The 26049-nt window shown below is 38.2% G+C and overlaps 1 protein-coding gene across 1 annotated transcript in view; it reads left to right on the plus strand.

Annotated features, from left to right (window-relative positions):
• The window catches only part of CABCOCO1 (ciliary associated calcium binding coiled-coil 1), a 51031-nt gene extending 25751 nt beyond the window's left edge, over nt 1–25280 (plus strand). Inside the window, exons 6-8 of the mRNA XM_064716527.1 lie at nt 21011–21070; nt 21454–21588; nt 24279–25280. Coding sequence (XP_064572597.1) covers nt 21011–21070; nt 21454–21588; nt 24279–24320 — 237 coding nt within the window. The 3' untranslated portion in view covers nt 24321–25280. The remainder of the gene's footprint in view (nt 1–21010; nt 21071–21453; nt 21589–24278) is intronic.
• Nucleotides 25281–26049: the final 769 nt, after the last annotated feature.

Genomic DNA, 26049 nt, shown 5'->3' on the forward strand with positions numbered 1-26049 from the left:
GCCTTTATTTTGTTAAAGCATTCAGAGTTAAATAGTGGTGGTCTGTTAACAATCTAGGGCTATTTGGCAAGTCTCTAAACTTACTCAATAATCAAAACATAAAAGGACAATGGAAACTTTTCACAATAAAAGAAAAAGGAGTTGAGTACAGAAACCAAACAAATTATTCTCTGCTTTTTCTTGGTAAGGAGGTGAACTTTATAGGAAGGGCAGCAAGCTCTGTGTTAGGGTTGCCTTTTCCTGCCTTTGTTATAAATTACATCTGTCTGTGAAGAATCCTCTCCAGTTACTTCGTGGTTCATGGCTACGGGGGAGGTGAGCATGTCTATCTGGAATGGGGCACAGAGAGACAGATTGTGGGGGAGCCTTTTCATTTTAATGGTTTGTTTTTCACTGAGGAAATGGCAATTCTAAGCATTAATTTGCCTTGCTTACTAAATATACAGATGGATAAAATTCCGAAGGATCCAGCTGTGTAAATAGAATATTAACAAAACAACTGTTTTCTTCAGCATTTTTATTATTTGTTCTTTGAAGCTTGCTAGACTTTTGGAAGACTTCAGCACCGTTTAGGTTCAGTGTAATCATTCAAAATGTTTTTATTAGTGCTTAAATGAGGAAAACATTTGGCAAAGGGATGGAGTTTATCCAAAGCATAATGTTTGATTCTTTCATGAGAGTCTGAATACAATACTGCAACAATATTGTCAATATTGTAAGGCACCAGAAATATGGGAATAAGCTGCCAAATGGTACTGGAAGGAGAGCCTATACATACCCAATATGTTGGGTGTATACTCCTTCCCCTGCACCTGGTGAGCAAAGAGATCAGGGTGAGGTAGCCCAGATGTGGCAGTGCAGGGCTCTGGCCCCTTTCTCTCCTGTCTGCACAGTTTCCTCCACCATTTGATCCCAAGCCTGGAGTCATTTGCAGGCTGCTAGCGACAGAGCAAGGTGGAAATTCTGTCTTTCCAATCCCTTCTTCAGTGTGAGCTGATGGCCACCTCCCACCAGCTCCAGCCCACTGAGCCTCACTCTCTCCTCTTCTGATTTGGGAAGTGGGCTCCCATCTGCCTCTTCCATCAGCCTTAACTAACCTTGTGCTGCCTGAGTCTCCCACAAATCCGCTGTGTTTCTGTGGAAGCTGAGACTTCATTATGTGTTTTGAGCACTCAGAAAGCATCAGATAGGTGGAATATCTCAGGGCAGGCTTGAAAACACAACAGCTGGAGCCTTTTGGTGTTCTTCACAGTTAAGATTATTATCTAAAATATTTTTTGGTTTGGCTTTCCATGTGTGCTGTTGAAAATTGGGTAGTGAACTCATCCTGAATCTCCTCTTGGCCAACTTAAAGCAAAGAGGATAAATACTTAATTGTTTATACTTACTGTTTGCTCTTTCCTACTTGTTAGAGTGGGCAGACTGTTTGGCTGACATTAAGGTGCTTATATGGTGAGTGCTCAGCTTTTTTTTTTTTTTTTAGGCTGATTTCATCCTCATATTTTGTCCTCTGACTGCAAAGCCTATGCTAGAGCCCATGTAGGTTCTGCAGGGTAACATTGCAGATGGTGTTGTGTCCAGGATAATTCCTAAACAAATACAGATGTTTTTGGCTGAAATACCTCAACATTCTGCTTTCCACTTTTATGACAAGTGGTCCTTTTGACTTCTTGCTTGGTTCTACAAGAATCCCATAATATTGTAAATATACATTGCAGAAAATATTGTTACTACTTCCACAGAAAAGGTCATTCTGCATGAATTACATTCTGATACACATATGACTATTTTCTTAGTGTTAGAATTCCTGTGCTTGATGTGTTGATTCTGTTCTATTCAAATAATACGAGGTAAGGAAAAATATCTCCTGTGCACTTGCACTGTCATTTATTTTGACTGTGCATATCAAATTTGGCCTGTGAACACAATCTAAGGAAATGACATAGATTTTAAGTGATAAAGATGAATGTTGCATGCTTCATTTATAAGAAGGCCATCCAAATATGGTCTCAGAGTTGTGAGAACATCCTGTGCTTGATGTGTCTTGAATTTTGCATTGATCAAGGCTGTGGACAAGTTTCAGGCATTAACAGCCTGGAATTCAGGTCTATTTCTAGATTTACTGGATGTTGTGTGTTGTGAAAAGATTGCAATACATTGCAAACAATGCATATAGTACTCTTATATAATAAAAGGAAAGAGTGCTAAGGATGTTCCTTGGAGATTATTCTACTTTGAATATCTACTTTACATTCCCTCAGCGTTTTTCTTAGCATTCATTTTGTATTCATGGTGCCCATTTATCATTTTTGTCTCTATCTGTTATACATTTAGGATCTTAATGATTTTCTTTTGTTCTAAGAAAGATGTGCCATCTTTTTGTATTCATCAGGAATTAGGATGTAGTTGAATACTTACTTTTGGAGAAATGTTAAATTACCTGTAATGGTCAGATTTCCAATGAAGTATTGAAAAGTGTTACTCTCACAATAAACTATTGTCAGTTTTTAGTGTTACTGTTGTCCTGGCAAGTCTAGATTAAAATAAAGTGAGGGCTAGAGCCTAGGTAGCTGACTTTGGGGTGGGGAGGGGGGTAGGAGGGGATGGTTGGTTTTTTTGTGTGTCTTTTTTTTCACTATTTTTTTTTTAAGTAATCCTACCATTGGTTCACTGTGGTGCCCTGCAGTGGAATTTCTAAAAATGTCATTATGTTTCTGTCAATTTTGAGAATGACCCCTTGAGTCTATCAATACTGCATGCCTAGAACTGTGCACTGAACCATTAATTTCTGTTTAATAATCATGTTTGGTTTGAGAAATCAAGAAATTGTCAAGGTGGAAATAAGGATCCAAATGTTATTTATTTTACCATTACACAGATTTTATCTTTTGTCCTTCCTCCTTGCTTGCAAATAGAGCTCTCTGAATTACTGAATATGAAATTAATATCCTTTTCTTTGCAACCCTAACATGGCCAAACACAATAGGAGTAGTTAAAGACAGGATTTCAGTCTTATCTCTGTGTTTCTGAACTACTGCTGGTTTGTCTTCAGTTCCTACTCTTGTTATTCATACTGGTTTTATTGCAGTATATTTAATTGTCTCTTTGTTCTGATCAATCCTCAGTTAAATGGGTAAATAATAAAAGAAAGAGAGTACATAATCAAATTACCAGCAGTAATTGGTCAGTCCAAGCATTACTGGAACTTTATAGTGGGCGGAAAGAACAAGGCTTTGGTATCAGAGTCAAAAAGGCCAAGCCTTTAAAACTGACAACATAAATACGTTGCTACATTGGCACATCTTTGTGAATTTAAATTACAAATTATTGTGCATAATCAGAATCAGAGCAACTGGAAAATCATACAGCATGGATAGACTTTATTAATTTTGGATACAAATGAAAGACATTGGACAAGCTTAGAAATCTGACAGGCTAGGAGAATCTTAATATTTGACAAGTGTAAGATAAAATGAGACTTTGTCTCCTGGATTGCTGGGTTTTTTTCTTTCTTTCATAGTAGTGGAAACATTACAAAAACTAATAAGCAGCAAACCATATGCATTAGAAAAAATGTAGAAGTCTGTGGTAAGAAAGCTTATTTGGGAAATGGGAAAGTTTAAAGGTTATACATTAAATGATCAACAGGGCATTGTGTGTTACACAGGGGACTGAGTTGCTCTAGGAATTGGGAATTAAGCCCTAAAGTTTTTCAGAGCTTGATTGCCATTTTAATACATTTGTGGCTTTCCAGACCATAACATGAGTTGGTTTTGTTTCATTTTGTAGTGAACCAATACAATTAAGAAGACAAATCTGCTTTCTTCCTTAACATTTATCTGCTAACATACTAGCAATTTTAGTAGCAAAATAAATTGCTTAATCAGATAGGTACCAATAGCTCTAACCTATACAGACATACAGAATTTGATTTTTTAAATTTTCATTTTCTCCTTCCACCAAATCAATTGGAGAAGAATGGACAAAGAGTAATGAAAAGGTAGCATGACTTAACAAACTAAACCCTGCTCTGTGGAGTTCAGTTACATAAAAGGTCATTTTTATAGATTTGTGCTATTTAGAGGATTCTGCCTGTCACATCTGATAAGATCAGTATGGTGGGGAAAAATTAAAGCTGCTCATGAAAAGTACAGTAAACTTGACCAATGCTGCAATAAATAGTTTTGTTTCAGCAGGGTGTTGTAGCTTCATGTTTGCCTGGCTTTCAGGTTGACTCTGCCAACTACTTCCCAGTTAAGATCCAATTTACTCAGGCTGCATAAAATCTTTGATGTGACATTAATGTGCTCTGGAACTCTGTCTTCAGGGAACAGTAATCTCTATTTACCAAAAATATCTTGAATTTGAAAAGTAAAGAATTTGGGATGGTGACTTTTAGACAAATTTTTCATGCGATATTGCATGAGAAGGCTTGTAAGGTCTGTCTGTCCTTCTGTTACTCTTGTCAAGTATAACATTTTGAGTGAGCTGCTAACATTTACCATTCAGTTCATGTTTCTTCAATACGCTGAGCCCCAAGTAATTTCAGGAGAACTGCTAGGATTGTATGGAAAATAAACAGTATATTACCGTGGTGTGTAATGTGCAAAATTTGGCCTCAAACTGAAAGCTGTTACATTAAAAACACTCTCCGTAATGCAACATCCCATATTTACAGCTGTAGAAAATACTACTACAATTTTGTGATGTGTGGGTGTATGTGTGTATGTGTAAGTAGAGTAGAAAGTGCTGTATTGGTTCATCTTGTGGGTCATTCCCAAATAAGACTTCATTTGAAAACATTTTAACTAATTGTGCTTTGTGTTTTCTGTAGTGAATTAAGGAGCCTAGTTAGTGTTCAGCATTAAGAGGAGGTTGCTGCAGTATATCTGCAATATAACGGGAATTATATTTGTTAATGTACTTTGGGAACATTTAAATTCTAATCACGCAGACGAAAGGAAATTTCAAGTGATGGCAAGTAAATTTAAATTACACAACAGTAAAGACTTTCATACCTTTGAAAATATTTCAGCACTGGCTTTTTTTTTTTCACTTGCTTTGATTATCCATGATCACAGCAGCAGAATTCTATTGCTGTTGCCATAATTTCTGAAGCATAACTGTGCTAACATGAAATATGTATATATAGGTACATTTGCCAACTTGTTTTAATTTTGTCGTTGGCTTTCCACCTCATATGTTGGGAGGGGCTGCTGATCAGCGTGGTGGCTGAAGGAGAAGGCAGAATTGTTGCAGGAGAGAAAGATAAGCAGACATCATTTGCAGAAAAAGTAAGCACTTTTTCTGTGGTTTCAGGGTCAAGAAAATAAGATTTTCATCCCATAAAATCTGTCTCTGGGACCTCTGGGAGCCCTCTGTGGCCATGCAGGTGTGAGTGTGGCTCACAAGCACTGTGTAAGGCAGGAATTTTATGCCACATAAAATTGTCAGCTTTGCCCTTGTTGAGCAGTCCTCTGGATCAGGTCTCACAAGCTGTGTATGTTCAGTTATCTAATGGATATAGCTTGGCTTATCCTGCAAGCCGGATCTTGGCTAAGGTAGGAAAATGCAATACAAGATGTGTAGTGACTGGGGAAGGAGAGGACAATTCTTTCCAAGGAAGCATTTTCCTACCCTTCTCAAGCTCAATGTCCTCCTACCATGAGTTATTTCACCTCTTCAGCAACACCTGCTTATTGTAAAAAAGGAGAGGAAAAAACTAAGCACCACTGTGACCAAAAAAAAAAATTCCCCCTTTTTTTTTTAATTTCTGTGTTTAACCTCTGCTTTTTGAATCATATGCAGAGCAAGAAAAATGGGATGTGCTCTAGCAACTTGTCAGCTATGAAACAGTGCAATTTTTTAGGTAAAATCATGCTATCAGTTGGAAGTAAACAATAGGTCTGCATATATTTAATTATTTACTAAATTTTGAGTTATGCTATTCTTTTAATTATGTTAATCAGGCAGGCTCCAACATTGCAAGCCTTAGGGCTTGAAGTGCAATTTCAATGCTTTGTATTAAATTTGCTGAACTTTGGAAAAAGATGAAATGGCTCAGTATTAAACATTTGCTTGATTTAAATTTTACTAACCCATGCACTTTATAACTCATATTCTTTCAGTGCAATGTACCGCCCCAGCAGAATGACCGTAATAGTGAGTAAGTGTTCCTTTTGCACACAGGTTTTGCTTATAAACTTGATGAATAAAGGCCTGGCTGTTGAGGGAATGGTTAAAGATCTATTGTGCCTTGCACTTCAAGGTCATTGGTTCAAGCACACATCATTAAAGGCAGAAACTTAACATCTGTCTGGTGCTTCATAACATACATTAAATGAGTTAGTGGTGTCAGTGGAGACAAAGAAAGGAAACAACCAGTTCAATTACAAGAGAAAAGGGTAGGACTAATGCACACTTCCAAAAAGGGGGAGGAATGGGGAGATGCTAAGTGTCTTCCCCTGTATGCAGTCCGAAGGGTTTAGTCTTTTTCAGTCTGGAAAGGTTGTAGCCACCCTCCTGCTTGATCTCATTCGATGGCATGAGCTTAATGAGTTGAGCTGGTTAAATACTTAGGTGGAAAAGGATCCAAGGAAAATGCAGGTAGAAGATGGTTTGGTGATGAAGTAATAGTGAACCTGGTTTGGTGCTGCACAACGGGCTCTTTGAAGGGAACTGCCACACTGATATTCTGGCCACTGGTCATTACCTCAGGCATATAAATCACAGGCAGAGAACAGTTGGGCATGGTGTCCTCATGACTGCCTTCAAGTGAGTAATTACAGCCTGCCAGTGGTAGTTCCCCAGAAAAGTTAATGGCATGAGGTGCTCTCTCTTTTGGTCACTTGTGCAGTGTGATTGTTGCTTAAGGCTCTTTTAAAGAAGTAGTTGCTTTTCAGTGATGTCATTCCTTTATGTGAGACCTTTATGAATGTTAGGTGTGTTTACAGGAAGGAGTTTGTGGAATATGGCAGTGATTTTTTTATTAGCCATTTAATATTTAGTTGTCAAAAGGAAGTAAATCACTTCTGTCTGCTCTAAAAAAGTGCATTCTTTTTCCTGCAGCTTTTTCCCTTCCTTTGGTCTTGTTGTTATTGTTTGCTTTGAAATCTGGGTTGACACTGGACCCAGGATGTCTTTACTTAATGTATACATAGGACTTAGTGAAAGAAATTATTTCAGCCATTATAAAAGAGCCCTGTGACATTTCCTCTGTGGTACCTTTATTCAGGAACAGACCAAAGGGGGAGGGGGTATCAAATAAAAACTTCACCTAAGTAGTTCCTTTATTAATAAGCCCCCTTTAGAACATTTTGTGAGTAAGAAGGAAAATAAGGTGAGAAAAACTAGAGAAGGAGAAACTCAACCTCCCAGACAAATGAACTTCCAGAGGAAAAAAAAATAAAGACATATGCAACCCTGGCTTGGTTTGGTTTGTTTCCTTTGCCCTTTAGCCCTTGTTGCTTGTATAACATAAAGTTCTTATACCTTTGGAAGATGTTTTAGTCACAGGTTTTTTATAGTTTTAATATGAGAATACATTGAAAATACTTAGTAATATTGTGGATTTAATGTTTTAGATTTCTTTTTATTCTCAACACTTCACTGAAGCAGAAAGCATTTTTGGAAGAGGTCTTACGCATCTGAGCCCCTGAATTAGTCTAATGTCACAGTTAATTGAGAGGTGGTTTCACTTAATTGTAATAGGGAAAAGCCAGTGGAAGATTTTGCAATGGAATTTTATGAATGAAATTTTGGTTTACCTTTAAATAAGTATGCAGTGCTCAATGAAATGATCTCTGGAACTTTTGTGAATATTTTATTCAATAACCTTAGCCCATGTTTGTTTTTTTTTTTAATGAGAAGAGTGAAGTTCCAACTGTCTTTTTTTAAAATTTAAAATGTGAAAAGCTTCTGTATAAAAAATATATTTCAACCTCTAGGTATTCAAGCATTGCAAGAGTATTATTCATTTTCATAAAGGATTCTATCTAAATCCACATAATAACTTTTTCTAAAGTAGACTGGGGGGGAACATGCATAGAATATGTCAATTCTTTCCTGAAAGAAAACACCTTGTTTATTTTGCCTCCAAACTCGAATAGGAAACTTTTTTGACATAAAAAGCAATTAGGTTTTAAACTTCTTGTCATGTCTGTTAGAAAATCACACAACTTCGAAGCAATTAAAAAAAAATAAATCTTCAATCTCAAGTTATGGCAACCTGTGATATTTAGTTGGAGGATTTTTAGGATTAAGAAAAAAAAAAACAACAGAACTTTTATATTTCAAAATATTAGTGCATCAGCTTTATTGGAAAAAGCTGCAACTGTTCAAATGATCTCAGTAAAACAGTTTGGAGTACGGTTCCCGGAATGCTCATGAAGCTGACATATCTACATGTTCTCAAAAAGTCATAATCCATCATTCTGATGCTAGATCGATGGATTATGACTTTCTGATGTCAGATCTGTGAATTAAGGCTTTTTTGAGTACAGCCTGCTATCCAATTATTGCCCCTATTCATATATTATAAATCATTATTCCTTCACCAGGTAGTCAGCAGTTTCTATTTCCTGAAGTTTCAGAGCATTCTTTTTTTAGCCATTGTGGCACTCCCATTGAGCAATCAAAAATGGAGAGCGCTGACCTGAAAAATAAAGCTTCTATCACAGCAAATTGTTGAGGGAGCAACAGTCGTTTCTAATTCTTCTAGTTTCTGTTGAAACAAATCTCATCCCTTTCCTGCACAAACAAGCAATATAATAAATTAGTACAAAAGTCAGTAGTTGGCACACACTGACTTCATTTTTAAGTGCTTACGCCTGAGTTTCTTAAAACTGAGGCTTTCTTCTGAGAAGTTTCATTTTTTTATGTGAAGAAAGATCAGCTTCTGATTTAAATCTGGAATTTGCCAGTGTGCTGCCTTAAGTGACTGTGTCTATTAGGTGCTGTTAAACTGAAGCTCCTTTAAATGAATTATTTATAAAGTAATACTCACCTCTAATGTAACAAAATGTATGATAAAAATAAAAAATGCTTTACTGTAACCAGTTTAGGTGTCAAATCAAAACACATTTAGGACAACTTTATTAAAAGATACTCAGAAAAACAAGAGGAGTTGTTTCAGGACCTATCGTGCATTCAGAAAAGTCATTAAATGAAATGTAATCATGCTGTGTTGGAGAGTTATCTCAACAGATTTTTCAAGCTAAGGGAATTTAGGTCTGGTCTGTGTGGATGGAGAAAATCAATAGTATGATCTCGTTGGTTTTTATTTCATTTTGCTGTACTGATATTCTTCATTAGGATACGGTTTTCACAGTAGATGGCTGTGCATAAAATATGCCCAGTCAGTACATTGCTGGTGGAGTAGTTGTCAAAAAGGATGGAAATCGATGAAAAGGAGCGAGGTGTAATGAGTGGAGTAGAATTCATCTTTATTAACTGTTTGTTCTAGTCCTGTGACTGTTGTGAGAGCTGTCATTGTGCTGGCTCGTGCCTCAGTTTCTCCTTTGCGTGGCCACATGGATTCTAAATCTGTGTTCCAAGACTGTTTCCTTGGCACTCTCCTGATAAACAGGCTTGTGTATCTTGTGTTACCCCTGTTGCTCTTCAGTCAAGGATGTTATCAGAAACTATATGAGAGAGTTAATAGACATTTTACATGTTCTGCCATTAAGTAGTTGGGGGGCAGTTTGTATTATTTTAATATAAAGGGAAACATTGGCTAGGCATATTCATCTTATTCCTTATTGTTTATTTCAGGAGTTCTGGTCATTAATGGCATCCTTGCTCTCACGTTCTTTTTCCTGTTACCTCTTTTACATTTCAGATTTTGGCCACCAAGGCTTCCAGGGTGCTGCAGAGCACTGGAAAGAGGTGGTTTGTTGTGAGAACAGAAATAGTTGTTCTATGAATACCTCTGCAGAAAACATTATTTCAAGGACGGGTGCCAGCACAGGGATGGAACTGGGGCGGGGCTCCAGAGCCCTGCGTGTTTCAGACAGCCCAGTTCTGCTGCTGGGGAGTCGCGTGAAGCTCCCGCCACCCACGGAAGTCTGCTCCAACCCATTTTGAAATTTCCTGTAAACTGCAGATGCCCACTAGATGGAGACATAATATTTTCTACACTAGTGGCTATACAGATGGTAATCAAACCCACCAGCTGCTGCCTGCGCATTCCGGGCACCGCGCCAATTTACTGGCAGTATGTCGACTGGGAAGCAGACAGTGACACACTTTGATCGAAAAGCTTGTATGATGATTTTTTTTTGTTGTAATATTATTGTTTTTTTAAAAAATGATAAAAGAGATCAAGATGTGTATCTTGATCAAAGGGTAGTGCTGTCTGCTTTCCCATCAGCAACTTCTAATTTATAGAAATCAGATTGCATGGAAGGCAATCAGCAAAGGTTTGAGGTCTTTCTTGTTCTCACTGCCAAGGCACGCTGACAAGTGAGAAAATTAAAATCAGAGAAGGTAGGGAGAGAACTAGTAAAACACTGGTTGAAATATAATTATTTAAAGTTCACAATTTTAATAATTTTAGGGCTGTTAAAAATCCAGTTAAAGAGCTCTATTTGTCATTCACTTGTATTATAAGAGCACCTCAAGGTCTTTCTCTGATGGAGGGTGTTGCTTTGAGACTAATTTAGCACGGAGGGAGAAATATATCTATTACTTGTTGTCACGGAAAAATAACCTGTCTCTGGTTCTGGGGCCAAGTTTTTCAAAGGTACCTCCTATCAACTTTCTTCCATATGGAGCTGTGCATCCAGTAGGATTTATAAGGGTGTATACATGATACAATGGACACCTGTAAAGAACTCTTAAACCAGTCAGTCCTATAAATGTGGAAATACTTTGTACAGAGGGGCTTTACTGAAAATTTGTCTATTATACTTGGTAAGATCTTTTCTCTTTAGGGTCTCTAGTTAAGTCATTTTTATTTTCAGCTCTTGGTATCGACTCCCTCTTTAAAAGCCTTTTTGTAATTTTATTTTTCAGTCCTTTCCTATATATATGCAAATTAGCAGTTGCATATGTATATGTGTGTGTGTGTGTGGACTGTGTTTCCATGCAGGGGTCAATATTTCTGGCCAACATAAAAGCACAAACCCAGTGACAGTGGTGAGAATTGCTTCACATTCTGCCAGTTTTTAAGACCAAAATGGAAATGGCCTCATAGAAGGACTGGGATATGTGACATTTTGTCTCAATGGAGCAAGGGATGTTGGAGGGAAGAAGCTTAATGTAGGTAAGGAAGTTAATGGGGCCCACCTCCAGGAGTCTTCAGAGTGAGACCTTTGATCTGATCTCTGGGTTATGCTCAGCCTTACTGCCTCTCCTCCGCCCATGAGATGTGGATGCTGCTTCCCATCACTCTTGCTCTTTTCTTCCACAGCACCAAGTGAAGTCCTGTGTCCTCATACAGCCTGCCTTTCCCTGTGCTGCCAGCCAAGCTTCCCAGCAATTAGTGATTTTCCTATCTTCTCCTCCACTTCTCTCCTTGGCAATCCAGACACATTGGATTTTCCTGCTGAGTGCTTTCTTCTAAGGGTTAGATCAAAAGACAGCAACTTCAGAGTAGGAGATGTCATGTTTCTGGGAATGGCTCTGCATTCTCAAGAGAAGATGCTGCCATTGGGTGCTTGCTCCCTCTAGGTATTTATGACATTGCTATTTAGGAAAGCTGCCAAGGAAAAGGTGCTGCTGAAAGGAATAAATAAAACCCTTTGGCATCATTGCTTCATTTTTTCTCATCAAAAGCTGACACATTGTCTTTATCTCATCAGGCAAACTGCGTACAAACTTTGTGGTCACATGTTCTTTGCCTATTTTTGTAGAACAGAGTTTCTCAGAGAGACAAAGCACAAGGGGAGAAGAGGAAAGGCTGCAGTGTACAACTCAATGCAATACCCTTTAGCTTCACTTATTCTATGGCTGGCTCAAGATTTTCACTCCAGAGCTCGAAGTGTTTGCTCTCTGTTCTGAGTGATGATACAATTCTGTATGATTGTGATAATCTTTGAGCAAATGTTAGATTTTTGTTAGTTCTGCTACTTGTGAGTATGGTGATTTTCTATAAGATGTAGTAAACAGTTTATAAGGAATAAGGAGTTAAGAGACTGTTTTTAATTTGTTTTTTTTAATTGGAGAGAAATTATTCAGTAGAAATGTTTGTTTCTTCCCATGCATTGTTGAAACAAATTCTAAAAATCCACATTGGATTATGCGATTTGTCATGAGCTTCCTAACAAGTCAAAGCAGAATGAGATTTATGCTATTTTTCAGCAGAAACCATTTCATGCCCCAACAGAAATGGAAATGACTATTCTCAGAAACCTTCCAAGTTGAAGTGGGAGGAGATAATCTGCAAGGAGATGTTACCTTCTCAAAAACAACCGCACATCATCCAAGGTGTGGTTGGCTTTGGCAGTTTGCCAAGGGGAAGCTTTACTAGATTTCAAATCACCCACCTAGCCAAGCTGTGCTGAGGCAAGGCTTTGTTTAACTCCTGCATTCACAGACCAACCCTGCCCTTACCCACAGCTGCGTTTTTATCGAACATGAATGACAGGATTCTAAGGGAGAGTTAAAACAAACACAGGCACGCACACGGAGATGCAGCATAAACAGATTTATGAACACATATGTAATGAGAGAGCCTCTTTACATTGGGGCACGAAATCATGTAAGGAAGGGAAGGTTTCTGTAGACTAACAGGCCGTGGTTACAACTCTGCTGATTGAAATTCCATAGAAATGGAGTTGTAAAGAAGCACCGATACCTTAGACTTATGTGGAGGGTTTGTGTGTGCTGATCAAATATTCTGGTGTTAAAATAGACTAGTTTCACATAGAGAGGTGACTGAAAACTGTAACTCTGAAATTTCAGAGAGCTGGCTTGCTTCTGCATTCCTATATTGGGAAATGTATGCTAATGGCTTAATTTTTATGATAAAAACATGAAAAATAAGTCCCTAAAATAGTGTTGAATCCATTTTCTGATAAAACAAATTTGTTTTCCCATTTGTGATTAAAATGACCTACAGTAAGATTTTTTTTTAACTAGGTGTTAATTAAAAATATGGAAATGGATTTTAAAAACCTTGCAGTTCACAGTGGAAGAATTACCATAACTGATCTGTTCTCAGAGCCATGCCTGTTCTGAGATGTTTTTAAGATGTCTAAGTTACTGGTTGTTTTTCTGCATGATTGTTTCCAAAGCGAAATGTGATTCCAATAAAAACAGTAATTGAATTTACAGTCCACAGGACAAATTGTTGTTTTAACAGAAACTTACACACTCAGGCAAAGACCTTATGTTTTAGGTCTAATAACAAAGAACACAAGCTCCCCATTTTTATGTGGCCATATATTCTGCAGTTTTCTAATGTGGCATTTTTTCTTTAAAAAAATCTATATTGTATTTTTGAAATTATGTGAGCAGTTTTTTCCCCCTTTTAGCTCTGGATCAATATTCCTTGGGTTGTGTTGGTTTGGGGTTTTTTTAAAGCAACCTTTTAAATGTTAGTGCAGCTATTTTCTGTAGCATCAGCTGGGGGTGAATCAATACAGACAAGCCTATCCACATCTAATGCACCTAATGACTGAGAGGAGTTTGGAGAGAGCTTGTTCATCTGGCATTTGGTGCTGAGGGGGTGTGCAGAGCACAGGGCAGTTGTGTGAGGGGCTTGTCCATGACCAGTCTTGTGTGGAGAACACGCTGATTTCAGAGGAAGTGGGTAGGAAGGGAAGGCTGTCCAAGAGCAGTGGCAGACAAAGGCAGGAGGTGGGACCTCTTTCCAGCATCAGGCAGTGACTGCCCTTCACTGTACCAACAGCAAAATGCTATTTTTCTGCTGTCAGACTTTGTCTGCAGGCGCCCCTGGGCTCTTTTCGAGCCCTTTTTGTTCTAAAAAGTGGAGGGATTAAGTTTTGCTAGGTTTTTGGCATCTTTACCTTTTTTTCCTGTTTAGGTAAAGCCTGAAGTGTGTGCCTGCTGAACTAAGAGAAGTTTGGTGGTGCTCAGCTCCAGGGGCACACAGGCTGCTCTGAACTGGTGTGTGCAGAGCCTGAGACACATTGGAGGTTCACACATGCTGGAAACAGGCATGTCTACATTAGCAGGCTTTTTTTGGAAGTCCTGAGGCTGACCTAAAGCCCTGTGGAACAGTAAGAGTTGGTGAGATATTGCTGCATCTCAGATGTAACACCTGGAAAAAACAGTCCAGGATAGTGCCAACAGCTGTCTGACTGTTCCCTAGACACTCAGGGTGCAGGAGGAACACGTGGTGCTGGTAGTCATCTCTGAGTTCCTACAGTGACCATTTGAATAAAAAAAGGGAATATTTCATGCTTCTTACACCAGGCAAACCAGTGAGTGAGCTTTCCTAGGTTCCCCTTGGGAAAAGGCCAGAGAGCAGGCTGTGCTTGCTGCAGTCCAGGGCAGGTATATTAAGGAATTTTTAGGTTCTTTATTTATCTTAGTTGACTGTCTCTCAGGAGAGGCAATTGTCTTTGCACTTCCTGCAGGCAGAGGTTTAGGGGGTTGACAGAGCCCCTAAAGCAGGTGTGATGAATACCAGCCCCCCAAGCAATTTAATTCTTATAGGCCATTTTGTTGCCAAAGGCACATGCTCTCATGCAAATAGGTTTTCTGAGAGTATGGAATTGCAGTATTTATAAAATATTTGAAGCCTGGTCCCTGAAAGAGGTACAAAGATGCACCTGGCCAAGTTTTGTTTCACATTTTTATCAGAATGTTTTCAGCATTCATATTGGTTCTTTACTGATAAAGTAATGTGGTAGAAAAGATGCACAACAAGTTTAAAGCTCCAACCTGATAAAGGTGGATGCCACTGCCTGTTGTTCATTGGGTTCAACAGAACTTATTTTTATGGTTTTCAGATGTGATCATATGAGTAATAAAAGGGCCTTCATTTTTTAAAACCATTTGTAGCTCTAGATAGGTGGTTCCTGTGGGAAAGGTGCTTGTGGTGTTTTTTTTTTGTTTCTTTTTTAAATGACTGTAGATTCCTGTTGATTATGATTGTGTGGCCAGTATAGGAGCTGGCTGTTCTTTGCTTTCCATGGCTTGTTCCATAGCCCCTTGAAGTGGAAAGGGGGGAGTTCATACTTTGAAGAGTCCAGACATGCAAGAGTTGCACTTTCAAGAACAAAGAAACCAAAATTGTTCACCCCTGCTGAAAATCTGTATGTATTTTTTAAAGGGTTGTGTTAGACTTGAGTATTTAAAATGATGAGACGTATCCCAAAAAATAATAAGTTGCTTAAAAATAATTGTTTGGTTCTTTTTCCTTGCTGTCTAGTTTTTGAGCTTTTAAGATTCATGTTTTCAGTCTTTCCTCTGCAACCATAAGAGCTAACTTTATTTTTAAATGAAAGCTGAGATTCTCTTGTAATCCCATAACTCTGGGAGATTTGGCAATGCTAAATGCAATGTGAATTTAGAGTGACCATTCCAAGGTGAATCATTCAGTGATGTGTCCTCAGCATTAAAGCCAGCTGGGATTTTTTTTTAATGTCTTTTATTTTGTCTTTCTAAATAATCTGCAAATTGGCAGCAATAACTGGAAGCTTGGTGAAAGCAGTAGAAGACAACTGCAGCCTAGTAAAATCAGGGGGTTTTATTGCTGGGTTTTTTTCCTGGTATGTAAAGATAGATTCTTACAGAATCTAGGCATTAAGGGCACTCTGCATTAAGATATCTCTGGAGAGGAAGGCTTTGGTTGTTTTTGTAGAAGCACCCTTTTCTACTCAGTCAAGCATTAAAATTGGCAGCAGCTCCTGGAGTAGCAAGAAAATCCTGGTTGTCCTCATGTAGTTACTGAAAACAGTAAGAGGATATGTAAAAGCTTTAACTCCAAGGAAAAATATTTATAACTGTGACATTGTGTTTCCTTACAGTAATTTATGGGCGAAATGTAGGAAAGGAGGAACACAAGCTATAAATAATATTTCTTATGTAAACATAATGGCAGTAGCAAATTCTTTTTATTTAAAAATTAATATTGATGTTCATTAATATAAATTACCACATTTCAGATGACTCTGATGTCCTTGAGGCCAGATGTCACTGACTGATTTACAGCTTCCTGGGGGGAGGAGGAGATCCTGTTTTGTCAATGTAGGCACCAAATTGCTTCAAATAGCTATTTTAGACTAGATTCTTTACTAATGTATTGTCAGCAAAGTCGATTCACATCACAGATCAGAAACATGGAAAACTCTTTTAGAACATATTGACTTGGATTTTTGAAATGCAGGAATAAGAGCATAAAGCCTACCTTGGACTCACTGAACCTCTGTTTCTTTTAGGAATAGTGGTTTGAAAACTCCTGCCCAGGAACACGCACACAGAATTTCCATGTGCATCATTAGCAGCCAGGGACATCCTTCAGAGGCAGAGTTTTAGGCCCTCATTGATCTTAATTCTACTTTTAATATTAATACAAATGTGTGTAGTGAGGGTGTGCAGGAGGAAGCTCTGCCACCTCAGTCACATCACAGAGATCAGGTATCTGGAATAAGTTTTTGAGTGCTTTTTAAAATCCTTTGGTCCTTTGGACCTCATGTACTGAGTTGCTGCAGAAGAGGATGGCAGATGTGTTTGTAGAGCTATCAGCAGCTCCCAGGAACCTCCTGTGGGAACGCTCGTGGGCGATGCCTCCGCAGGCAGGTGGGGTGCATTTGTTGTGTTTGCATATGCTGGCAGGTAAAAGGGGAGGGATTAAAAAAAGCAGGCTGGTTTGAGTCAGTGCATCTCTGTCCATTAGGTATTCATTCAAATTCAACCACATGAAATACAGGCATCCAACAAACCGCCTCTTGTAAGTGCCTCTTATTGCAGCAGCTGAAATTCAGCACATTTGTAGGTGTGGGGCCCACCATGTTTAGCATGAATAGCAAACTAATGTAAATCCTGTAAATGCTCTGTATTACAGAGTTTGTTTGATAGCAAAGCTCACATATATATGAGAGAAATCTGTGCAGGCCTCTGGTAGGATAAGGTCCCATGGCATACAAGTAAAAACTGCCCAGGTGATATGAATATAAAGAATAATGCACAAAGAACTCCCTTTTTGAAATTCATCTGCCCTTCATATAAATCAAACCTATATCCATTGAAAGGCTTGGAAAGATGTTATGAGGCTTTAGAAATGGTCCATGTTGAATGTGGGATCTTTTTTCCAATCCTTATAAATAATTATTTTCCTGTGTTTGGTAAGTTTAGCTGCAGAGAATTTATGTTAAGACTGTGTAGAAAGGAGTACAGAATTTCAGGTAATATCAAGCTGAGAAGGTGGTTTTAAAATATTTCTGGTAGAAAAGCTTTCTATCAAAGAGGCGAATGCATTACCCCCTCAGTCTTTTTTCTCGTTTATGAAATAAGTAAACATAAACTCTGAATTCTCATTTTCAGTAAGCATGTTAGTAAAGCCAAACTGACCTTGACCTTAGCTTTGCTAATTCCCAAACTCTGATATTTATTCCTGGAGTAGATTGTTCCCCTTCATACCACATACATAAATACTGCAAACCTTTTCAATGCCTTGAATTAGAGTGTAAGTAAATAGCTAGTTTTAATCTACATAATATTTTGAGAGCAGACATTCTGTGCTATGACTATTAAGATATTCCCAGCAGTCATTTCTATAATACTAAAACCTCTTATATCTATTATTAAAAGTAACACTATCAGCCAGGGCTTGTTATATGCCACAGAAACTTTAAATAATAAAATACAGAATGGATAAAATCTGCAATAATAGTAACTTAAGAAAAATTAATTTAAGTAAGAGATAACATCAGGGAGAAAATGCAATGGTATATTGGTAAGTTATGCAAAGCTAATTTTATTATAACTACCACATCTGTGGAACTCATCTATTAGAACGCTTTACCAATCTTCTTTCCTGTTATTATTCTGTTGTAGAAATTTCCCTCTGTACTATTTTACTGTCTTTTCTCTGCCTACATTTGTAAAAAGGCAATTTGTTACCTCTCAACAACAAGAAAAGTGTATGAGTTTATGTACAGAACAACACAGTTCTTTTTATACAAACCTGTCTTTATGCAGACTTGTAGCAGTAAGAATTGCAGAGCAGGGCTGTGGCACGGGCTGTGCTCTGAGAGCAGTGTCTGCTCTCAGCCAGGCTGGTGCCCCTGGGCTGGGGAGGTGCTGCTGACCCATCAGCCCATGTCAAGCTGTGCTGACTTCCCCAGCCCAGCGGCCTCCTGGCACCCCAGCTCACCTCAGAACTGGTAAGAATAGTGCACCTAATTGTCCCTTCAGTCTCTTTCAGAGCAGCTGACACTGATATGCCAGCTACATTTGTGCAACTGCCTCACAATGTCTTGATGTTTGAATTCCCGTGGACCCGCTGGACCGCAGTGTGCAGGAAAATATTGCCAATTAATTTTTAAGGCATTATCATCTTGCCAAACTGCTCCTCACATTTCGATAGTTATATTGATTCAAGAGGACACTTTGAGTAATACATCTTTGTCATAGTGAATAATGCTCACATAATGACAAATCTTCAGGAATTAAAAAAAGGAGAGTGGAGTTTTTAATGTAGGTCAGTGGAAGTAATTCACCATAAATTTACTCAGTCTTCAGAAACTAGCAACGTTTTTTTAAACCCTTTGTAACTGTATAAAACTTACTGTGTCTCCTTCTCTGTTTTTAAATAGATTTTACTACAGAGCCATTGGTGCTATTAAACATGAGGTTTTGTTCAAAGGAAACACAAAGACTTAATTGTATTTTTTAAAGGAAAGTATTGCATCAGAAGGATTCATTTAAATACGTTTGTTGGCTTCGGGCTCTCACCACAATTCATTCGTTCTAATTTTCCCCTGGACTTGTTAAGGACACAATGTATAGAAGGGAGCAATGCAGAATGGCATTTTTAGGTCACTATATTTTGGCTGTAAACTGTAGTCCTGCTCATAAACTTGTTATTACTAAACAAAAAGCTTCATATTCTACATTGAAGTTTCACAGTCTTTAAAAAAACTTTTGGCTGACTGTTGGGACTATTATGGCTCATTAAAGAGACTAGTTCTGCTGTAATTTCGTTATTTCTTAATGATCCAAGGGTTATTATTAGACATGGAACAGATGAGTAAAGAATGGCTCTCTGTAAAAAGATGCAGTGAAGTAAAAATATTATTCAGAAAAACAGAACCTCTAAAAAATCTTATCCATGCAGCAAAAGTGTATTTGATTGGCTTGGAATTGATTCTAAAAACATGTCTATTTTTGTTACATAATTTGACTTTTTTTTTAATTTGGACTGGAGAAAATAAATGGAATGATAATTTAATCTAAATAAAAAATATATTTTTAGTGAATAGGTTACTAAGCAAAAAATATTATTTTAAAGAAGCAGAAAGTAATTTTGAATTGTCATCCACTTCAGCTAATATTTTTAATAAGAGAATATAAGGGAAGAAAATTAAGAGAGTTGCTAAATTAAAAAAGCTCTAGTTTTTTAAAAACTAGAATTTGAATACAATGTGTCTTTGTTTTTGAAAGAAATACAGTTTGAGTCAGTTTTTTCATTTTGATTCCAAGCACAAACTTTCTGACTATTTCTTTTGTGAGTATGTAGGCATTGACAAAGTGCTGAAAATTTGAATTACAGTGATAAAAGAAAATGCTTCTATAACTCTGTTTTTCTCCTCGGTTATAATCTGCAAATCTTTCTGTCAGCCTGTTAGGTTCTTATAAACATGGGCTAATGCTATCTACCTATTTTACTGAGCTCACACATAACAGGGAACCGTGGTGGTAGTGACAGAGTCCAAACAGAAGTTCTGAAATGCTTTTAGGACTACAAAAGAGATTTTATTGTAATGAGGTCCTAGGTCTAACTTTGTATTTTCAGTTGTTGCTATCACTTCTGCAGATGTGCAGAAGCTTTAATATTTTCAGCTTGTTAACTGCAGCAAGTAACTAAATGACCCAAATATCAACCTAGCTAGAATTTCAAAAGTATGAGGAAATTAATTTATGGGAATTGCAATTACCCTGATGTGAATTAATGTCGTTTACTTACACCATCCAAGCAAAATCCTGTTTGTAATCGCTGACTCAGAACTGGAACATCTGCCTCGTATTCTCGATGGGCACTTCCCCTGCAGAGGCCCCAGACACACCATTCAGTGCTGTACCCTGCTCCTTGCTTGGCCACAAATGCCTTTTTTCGCCCTATTTGGCACATATGTTTTCTGCCATCCATTTTTTTCAAGTAGGACACAAAACCTTCTTCCTTTAGAGGACACAGGGCTGCCTTGTGCGTCACTCCTGAGAACCTGAGCGTGGACTTGGTGTTTCATCCAGCTGCTCCAGGTGGGAAAAGCCATGCCCTTGTCAGAGCATTCCTGGAGCCGCAGGTCCCATGGTCCCCCTCTCTGCAGTGAGGTTCCCACGGTCACAGCAAAGGAACAAGAAGCAGCAGCAAAACTTGGGCCATTAGCAACTCTTAAATTATAGTTACATATTAAAATAGTTTCCTTAGGGCCGTATTTGATTTTGTGTCACTGCTACTTCACTCCAACTGACTCCTTTGATACTCCCCTGCAATTCCAAACTGCAACAGTGTCCCCATTCAGAAGTGACAAATTTGCAGTGGGAAGACAGAATGTTACCTAAGCACTGTGTTTTCTAAACGTAATTATCCACATGAGTAAGAAGCTGTAGTGTTATGAAATTATGAAAATCATCTGTTCTTTCCAAGCATTATAAAGAGGGCCCCTTGAGATGCAACTAGAAATTAAAGCTGATCTATAATCATTTTCAAAATGCTTTCCAGTTCTGAGCACCTGGATAGTAACAGAAAAGGTATTGTTTTTTGCTGTTTGCCAACCATTTCATTTCCATTTAAAAAAACTGCAAGAAACCTCTGAGCAATAATTAAACATAAATTACTTTCTTCTTTTTTCTTTTTTTTTCTATTTAATACTACCAGGATGAGATTGAACTTGACCAACCTGCACTTTCCCCCTCAGCTTCAGCAACAGAATCTCAGGTACAGTTTTGTTCCTTTTAGTTTATTGGGGGGGGTGTTTAAGCTGTTTTTCTATGCATTTCCATTGGATCCCAGTCACTGATGGCATTTATTCTCTAGAATATAGCATGCATTCTCTTCTAAGTTTGAATGAAAAGACATTTAATGCAATAATCAGTCAGCAGAGAACATTTATTTGAGTGGGCCCATCTGGGCTCTCACCCTGTGGGAGGATGTGTCTGCCTGGCCTGGGCAGTGTGAGACAGCCACGATGGTCTCTGTCAAGGCAGTGCTTCCCAAAAGCAGCTCTGTATTGTTGCCTCTCTTTGTGCTGGTGCTGCTGGGTCTCAGAGAGGGCAGGAGGATGTTCTAACTCAGTGTTTCCTCTGGCTGGTTGCTGCTAGGGGACTGACCAGGGGGATTGCGTGCAAGAGCCCTGTCCAGGGGCAGAATCTTCCGAGGCTGTAGCTGGAGTCACCGCTGAAGAGGAGAAGTCTGCAGTGTGTGAAATCCCAAATGAAATTATTGGCAACCTTGAGGTACTATTACTAGAAAGCTATTCACTAATTCTGTCTATGGTTAATTAGCTAGCTCAGTCTTAATGAATATAAACTGTGTTTGTGCTAAAGCTGGCAAAAAGCACATCCATATGCTGTAAAAATGTGAATTAGCCTCTATAAATAACTCCTAGTTTAGTCAGCTTACATATGATAAGATAAAAAATACTCAGTAATATGACAACATATATCTTCAGCCTTACTATGTGTCAAAAACACAGGCCAAATCCTGCTCTCAGTGATGTCAGTGATAAAATTCCTTCTTAGGGGTTCAGGACCAGCTGCTGTGCTGGAGTATATGCAATGTGTGCTTAATATAAATTGTTAGATGCATCTATGTCACACATCCCTCAATTTGTGTAAGAAATGACTCACTTATGCCAATTTTAGGCTTTGTCTGGTAGGTGTGTGACTACACAAGAGCTGCCTTAATGAAACAGATCAGCTGTCAGTATGTGGTCTTCAGACTCTGAGGGGTCTATGATTTCTTTCTGTGAGGTTCATGAAAGAGAAGGAAGCTGCAGTCACTGGAATTAACAGGAAATGATTGAAAGCCAAAGAACAGATTTGCTAGAACAGATTTGCACCAAGGAGCTGCTGGAATTTGGTCTTACTGGCAACAACCAGGTGGCATTGGGCACTTTGAACTTCAGATACAGCACATTAGACACTATTGACTAAGCAGCAGTTTAATAAATACCTAATATTATCTGAAAATACTATGGTATTGGTAAATTGCTTTGCTTGTACTATGCATCAGTGGGAAATATGAATTAGAATTATTGTATGAATTATTATATTAATTAGACTAGATTAGATCATTAGATGAACCTATTTGAGATCATATTCTATTTCAACATGTCTTTAGAAATGAGAGAGAATCTCTGGCCTGTGTTATCTCATTCCTGTCCCTATCAATAGAAAAGAGTAAATATCTGGTTTTCACTTGACCTTCATGCCATTAACATCAGTGCCAGGAGGTTTTTTGGTTTTTTCTTTACAAGGCTGCACAGATGAGAAAAATGCTTTCTTTTATTCTTTTTTGTTTGTTTGTTTGTTTGTTTGCAACTCTGGTTGTATACAAAGAAAATAATTTCCCCTCAGGTTTTAATTCTTTCACCAGTGTATCATTTTTGCCTGTTTTCTCAGTTTCTTGACCTCCAAAGAAGTCTTATAATTAGATTTTTACCTGATTCATGATCAAACTCATACCATTTTTTGTTATGTGTGAAATATAGTTTCACAATCTTCATTATGTCTCAATATATGCATTAACAAGGCAACTGTTGCTCTAATTGAGTCTAGAAAATAACTTTTAGTCTGGTATCACAGTGCTGACACTCAGCGGTCTCAGCAGCAGCCATAGCAAAGTGTGGTGGCAGATGATTTTCAGTGGAGGTAGGACCAGAGCCAGAGGTGTGTAAAAACTGCAGAAGAAAAGGCATCTGGAGTGGCTGAGAGTTGATTAGCCTAGAGGATCATTGTGCCAGCAACCAAGTGTACACATCACATAAAGGGATGAAGACATTTTTGTTGATTCTTGAATTGAATATGGTGAAGACCATTTCCACAGATTAAAAATTGAGAGAGAAATTCCAGCCTTTTGGTTCCAATCTGAGCTACTGAGAACTTTGAAAACATTTCAGCTGTGGTTACCCATTGATATATTGCAGAATAGCACTAACAGGGATTTCTAGGACTGGCAAGCCACGAAGTTCCTAAAATGTCAAATAACTGCAAGTGCTTCTGGTACAAATCCATTTGCTTTATCAAAATTACCTAAATTCCATTAAGGGTGTAACTCTGAGTTTTGGAATAGTTTATGTAGAGTCTGTAAAAGACCTGTTAGCCTGTCCCAGTTGTTTGAACAAAACTTTATGACTCTTAGAAATACTGTCATTGCACTCTTTCCATGTCTGTTGTATTTTTGCAGTGAGCAATTCTCATACTGAAAAATATACAAGTTACCCATAAAACACCAGTTTTTGTGGCCCCTTTTTCCAGTGATCCCACATTTCCAAGTGCTCTACAATCAGAGATTGCTATGCATTATCACTGCCAAAGATTTCATTAGAATACATCACAACCCCTGTACCTTCCCCACAAATGTTACATTGCAAATTAAACACTCAATGTCTACAGCAGTTTGGATTTCCAGAATAAGATGCATATTCATAATTGTGTTTGTAATTAAGACAGACAAGCAGCATCACAGAAATACGGTTTTTTATTGTTCATTTTCAGTAATGCTTTTTAATTCCAGCACTGTTTCAATAAAACACATTACACTAGAGAGCAAGCATCTGCAGCAAAGGCAAACAGTAGGAACAACCAGGTCCCAAAGCAATTTTTCTGATGTGGTGTCTATTGGTAAAGGCTGTCTGGGAATAGAGGAAAATTAGCCTATGTCCAAGACAAGGTTAGGTGAGGAATGGCTGTCCCAGATCCCTTCCTGCTCATGGCAGCCGTGCCATCCATCGGAATCGTGAAGGGCAATGTGATAACACGCTATCGCCTAAGGACAGGCGGCAACACCGGTCTGTCTGCAAAACAGGAAGGTGTGGAGGATAATGACTGCCGTGCTGCTCCACTCTGTGTCAAGACCACAAAGACAATGTGCACCCTAAGATAGCTCCATCATAACCTCTGCTTTCTTCTGATTTGCTTTACAGGCAGACTTAAAAGAAAAGCTGCAAATGCAGGAAGAAGCTTAGACTTGATGAAGAGAAAAATTGAAAAGTCCTAAATAGCCAGATAAGAAAGGTGATGGTGGGTTTTGTAGGAATCGGGCAGTAGGGGATGGCACATACAAAGGCTGGCTCAGTACCTGAATCAAATTATTTTTGTATAGAGGAAAATGGTTCTGTTAACATTTACTTTGAAGTATTTCATCCCCGTTCCTCAAATTTATGGTGTTCTGCCAGCGTTGTTGTTTAGTTTAGACTTAAGTTGAAGATTATAAACAAAAGGGCAGGTAATTAAAACATGTTGAAGTTCAGTTTATTTCTGAATACAGTTCTAAATTCTAACTTAAAAAAAAAAAAAGGTGCAGTTTTATTCTCCCAGTTGTGAAATACTTAAAAGTTTCTGCTTTACACCTATGGTTTTTTTTCAGGAAATGTTGCTACAAGGAAAATACATAGAGGGAAAACATTTATTTTGAGGCACTGTAGCTATAATAAGGGGAGAATTTAATTAACATGTAATTACGCACCTTGCACTGTAGCTGTTCATTAATAATATGTATGTTATTTTGTTTTAATTTGCTTCCTAAGCTTTAAAAAAAATGTAATAGTTTGCACTTCTTTCCACCATATTAAAATTGCATAACTGAAGAGTTTGCACTTAAGTATTCCAAGAAGAGGTTCTTTAGATTTCAGTGGATTATTTTCTGGAATGCATGTATCCTTTCATCTGAGAATGTTTCCATATTTTGTCAGACATTATAGAAATGTTTCAGGCTCAAAAGGAATCCAAACAAATAAATGACCTCAGAAGAACCAGTTGAACATCTATGTTTCAAACTTGCAGTCTGTATTTGTTGTGTCACAGAACTCTGTGCCCTAGAAAGCATGTGAAATACAAGTCATGCTTTGAAGCATAAAGGCTGGATTGGATTGCATGTTTAGTGGAATACATGAGAAACAGAGTATTTTATTCATTGCATTTTCATATTTATTGACCACTAAGTAGAAAGTTAGATTTTGTTTAATTTCATCCTCATTTTTGGTGGTGGTAAATGAAAAAAATTTGCAAGCCTGACTCAGCCAGTCCAAAGAAGAAAACAGCTTGTAGCAGTTCTCCTAAAAGGTCTGATTTGATGCTGCCTGACTTTCAAGGGTGGTGGGCACAGGGCTGAGCGTGCAGCTGGAAGGGTCATTCCCATGTGCCCAGCGGGATGTGGTCCCACAGCTGAAGACAACACCCAGGAGCTGTGCCTGGGCACCAGGAGCCTGGGTGTGCTCTGCAGAGTGCGTGCCCAGTGTGGGCACAGAGCTCCTGCAAACCAGTGGTTCACTGGTTGAAGGCACAGAGCATTTTGCTTGGTCTCATGCACTGAGGAAAATTCTTCCCCTGGTACGTGATAAGGAGAAGTAAGGCCTGTAATGATTCACTTCCAAGTTCCCTTGATTGCTGTTTCCAGTGTTGGCCAGAAAACTAGTGAGAGCTTCCATTCAGCTGTTAAAAACTGACTGTTCTGCTTTGAACAATGAAGGAATTATTGAAGCATTATTAGTTATGCCTTTAGAAAAATTTTGATTCCTGGTTATGTTCTTTGTTGTTTTATTCCTATGAAATATGATTTTTTTTGTTAACAAAACTTTCTGAAATCAGAATGTCCTTTATTTTGATACATAAATCCATCTCCCAAGACATTATGCTAATGTCACCATTTCCCTAGTTTTGAACTCAAAGGTGAGAACAGAACTTTTGAAGAGAGCT

Source organism: Zonotrichia leucophrys, chromosome 6, assembly GCF_028769735.1.
Source record: "Zonotrichia leucophrys gambelii isolate GWCS_2022_RI chromosome 6, RI_Zleu_2.0, whole genome shotgun sequence".
Lineage (NCBI taxonomy): Eukaryota > Metazoa > Chordata > Aves > Passeriformes > Passerellidae > Zonotrichia > Zonotrichia leucophrys.